This window comes from the organism of the source record quoted next, unplaced genomic scaffold (assembly GCF_019419815.1).
Source record: "Pyrus x bretschneideri cultivar Hongxiangsu unplaced genomic scaffold, Pyrus_bretschneideri_v1 Contig19, whole genome shotgun sequence".
In the NCBI taxonomy this organism is placed as follows: Eukaryota; Viridiplantae; Streptophyta; class Magnoliopsida; order Rosales; family Rosaceae; genus Pyrus; species Pyrus x bretschneideri.
In genome coordinates, this window is record NW_025999490.1 from 2,884,291 (window position 1) to 2,887,386 (window position 3,096).

At 39.2% G+C, this 3,096-nt stretch overlaps 1 protein-coding gene across 1 annotated transcript; it reads left to right on the forward strand.

Annotated features, from left to right (window-relative positions):
* The first annotated feature begins 204 nt into the window (after positions 1–204).
* On the forward strand, positions 205–2,464 carry LOC125476486 (glucan endo-1,3-beta-glucosidase 14-like). The gene is made up of 3 exons (XM_048582682.1): positions 205–561; positions 668–1,767; positions 2,209–2,464. Exons 1-3 carry the CDS (start codon positions 495–497, stop codon positions 2,296–2,298), a joined length of 1,257 nt encoding a protein of 418 aa, XP_048438639.1. The 5' UTR covers positions 205–494; the 3' UTR covers positions 2,299–2,464.
* The last annotated feature ends 632 nt before the right edge of the window (positions 2,465–3,096 follow it).

The window sequence follows — 3,096 nt, forward strand, 5'->3', positions numbered from 1 at the left end:
GTTCTTGTTATCACATTCTCATCGTTCGATCGGATCACCAAATTGGTGATCTCTAATTGCATATTTAAGTTTAACCGACATTTTGTTCAAAAAAGTTTAACAGGCTTAGTGGGATTTCCCTTTGCCTTTATTGGAAGAAAGTGTCCGGGATATTTTGGTCATAGGAAGTATATAATAGGCATTTGGCGTGGGTTGGAAGCCTGCCATTCCAAAAGAAACCTGAAAACCATCGAGTCAGAAAAAATATAGAATCATCCCACAAGTCATTTAAAAACCAGTCGAGAGGGTAAGGAGCCAAACCAAAGACAACATTGGCAAGGCAAAGCTATAACCAAAAAACCCCAAAATTTTCAGCCAAGAAAAGAAAGGAGTTCTCTCCTTCTCCTTCTCCTTCTCCTTCTCCCTACACAAAATATAATAGCTCTATCTCTACTCTCTCTCTCTCTTCCCAGTTCTTCATTCTCTCTCTCACACACACATATTTCTCTCTCTAGATGGCCACATTTTTCAGCAGAATTGCCATTTTCAAGATTTTTCTTGTATTTTGTCTATGTTTCTCGGGTACCCTTTTTATTTTTCTTCATATTTTTCTTGTTTTTGTGTGTGATTATTTTTTCAAAGTTGTTCATGTTTGATCACCAAATTCTAATGATTTTTTTCCTCACAGATATTGGTTTCCTACAAGGAACTACATCACTTGGCATCAACTATGGCCAACTTGGCAACAATTTACTTCCGCCAGAGAAAGTCCTGGACCTCTTGAGCTCCCTCAAGGTAACGAAAGCACGAATCTATGACACGAATCCTCAAATCCTCACGGCATTTGCCAATTCCGGCGTCGAGCTAATGGTGACGATCGAAAACGCCATGTTAGGCCAGTTGATGAACCCTCAAGCAGCCTTCCAATGGGTTAGCTTCCACATCAAGCCTTATTTCCCAGCCACCAAAATCACCAGCATTGCCGTAGGCAACGAGGTCTTCACAGATGATGACACAACAGTACTATTATCCAATCTTGTCCCGGCCATGATCAGCATCCAAACGGCACTAGCTCAGCTAGGCCTTGATTCCTACATTAAAGTCTCCACCCCATGTTCTCTGGCGGTCCTCGAAGAATCCTACCCGCCTTCGGCCGGAAGTTTCAAACCCGAGGTGGCTCCGGTCATGACACAAATGTTACAGTTCTTGCAAAGCACAAAGGCACCTTTTTGGATCAATGCCTATCCATATTTTGCATACCAGGGTGATCCAAACAGAGTCTCTTTGGACTACGTACTATTTAACCCCAACCAAGGGATGGTCGACCCTTTCACCAAGCTACACTATGACAACATGTTGTATGCACAAGTAGATGCAGCCATTTATGCCATGGCTAGGTTAGGGTTCAATGGTATTGAGGTCAGGATTTCGGAAACGGGCTGGCCATCCAGTGGGGACTCGAATGAAATCGGTGCAACGCTACAGAATGCTGCCATTTACAACAGGAATCTGTTGAGGAGGCAGCTCGAAAATGAAGGCACTCCTCTGAGGCCTCAAATGAGGTTGGAGGTCTATGTGTTTGCTTTGTTCAATGAGAATATGAAGCCCGGACCGACGTCCGAAAGGAACTACGGACTATTTCATCCGGATGGGACTATGGCTTACAATGTTGGATTGTCTGCCAAATCAACTAGTAGATCACCAACTTCATCATCATCGTCGTCATCGTCATCGTCATCAACAACCTCATCACCTTCCATTTCTGAGGTCTTTTCCTCTGCTACAGAGGTAAAAAAACCATAGGCTCTCTCTCTCTTTCCTCGGAATTCTTTTCTTTTCTTTAACATATGATTCATCATGAGAGAAAAATGTGTAAATAAACAAGCCAAAAGGCAATAGTGTAACAGAAAGTTGTGTATGCATATACTAATGCAACGAGACCATTTTCTGCATAAGCACATTAAACATAAATTCTCTGCGCATGGCGCCAGCTCCATATTAAATAATAGATACGCTGCATACGCATCAATATTGTATCGATATATGAACATGGATCGATAGCATCTCTGTACATCGATCTTTTTTAGGTGACAATCAGTTTGTCCTTTAGATGTCTGCCGGACTAGTAAATTAAAATGCTAAATTTGGATAACTTGTGATCTGCTTCTTTTGTTTTATTTCTTTATATAATTTTTCTTCTAATAATTAATGAAATTTATTTTGAAACAGGCAGCAACCATGGAATATCATCAAAGCTGGGTGTGCTGGATTTCTGTTTGCATGCTGACCTTCCATGTTTTTATGGGAAGACCATTTTAAGCAAATGGGGGGAGCTAGTTTATGTAAATATCGCATATTTTGGGGTGAGAAAAAGAAAGGATTAAATTCGAAAGCTTATATTCTTCACAAACAAGACTACTAAATTAGGCCATGACCTTCATGGACATTGAGTTGTCATGCAGCAGCTTAGTTAGTCCATGACCTTCATGGACATTGAGTTGTCATGCAGCAGCTTAGTTAGTATTCTGTTAGAGAAGACTCAAAGTCATTATTTGAGTTTAGTAACTGTGACAAAGTCCTCAGGATCATCATATTGTAAAACCAATTATTCCTCAATTTAATTTCAATGTCATTATATCTTAACAAAAATATGTCTGTACATTATTGTGTTGTTGCTGGAGAAAAAATAGAATATATACAATCGTTTAGTTCAAGTATTTAAGAGCATTTATATTTACTCATGCACTCGAAGTAAAAACCCTAAAACCTAATACATTTTACTCATGTACTGGGGTCCTCTGTTCCAGTCTTATTCCTCTCTCAATAAACCTTGTATAAAAAAAAAACGTCACTTAGTACTACGATCTAGTGAAATTCCTATTCATTTGTAAGTGAGAAGTTTTAGGTTCGAATCTCATGAATGAGGAGTTTGAAACTAGTTTATTCTTCACTCGTTAGTACAAATATATCGTTGAATAGATATGTATCTTCTGATTGGTTGCAAGGAAAAGCTCCTTCCTTTGGTGCGTGGAATCCATAACTGTTCCTGCATATATAAATTTTTCTCAAATTTGCTTTAATTCTCTCCATGACTATCCCTTTGTATCCGCTTAAAAA

What these genes read in the sequence shown, in the direction of transcription:
- LOC125476486 (XM_048582682.1), top strand. Translation starts at nt 495, where the DNA reads ATGGCCACATTTTTCAGCAGAATTGCCATTTTCAAGATTTTTCTTGTA. An exon ending in ATTTTGTCTATGTTTCTCGG is followed by an intron (nt 562 to 667) that starts GTACCCTTTTTA and finishes TTTTCCTCACAG; the next exon opens with ATATTGGTTTCCTACAAGGA. An exon ending in TCTTTTCCTCTGCTACAGAG is followed by an intron (nt 1,768 to 2,208) that starts GTAAAAAAACCA and finishes ATTTTGAAACAG; the next exon opens with GCAGCAACCATGGAATATCA.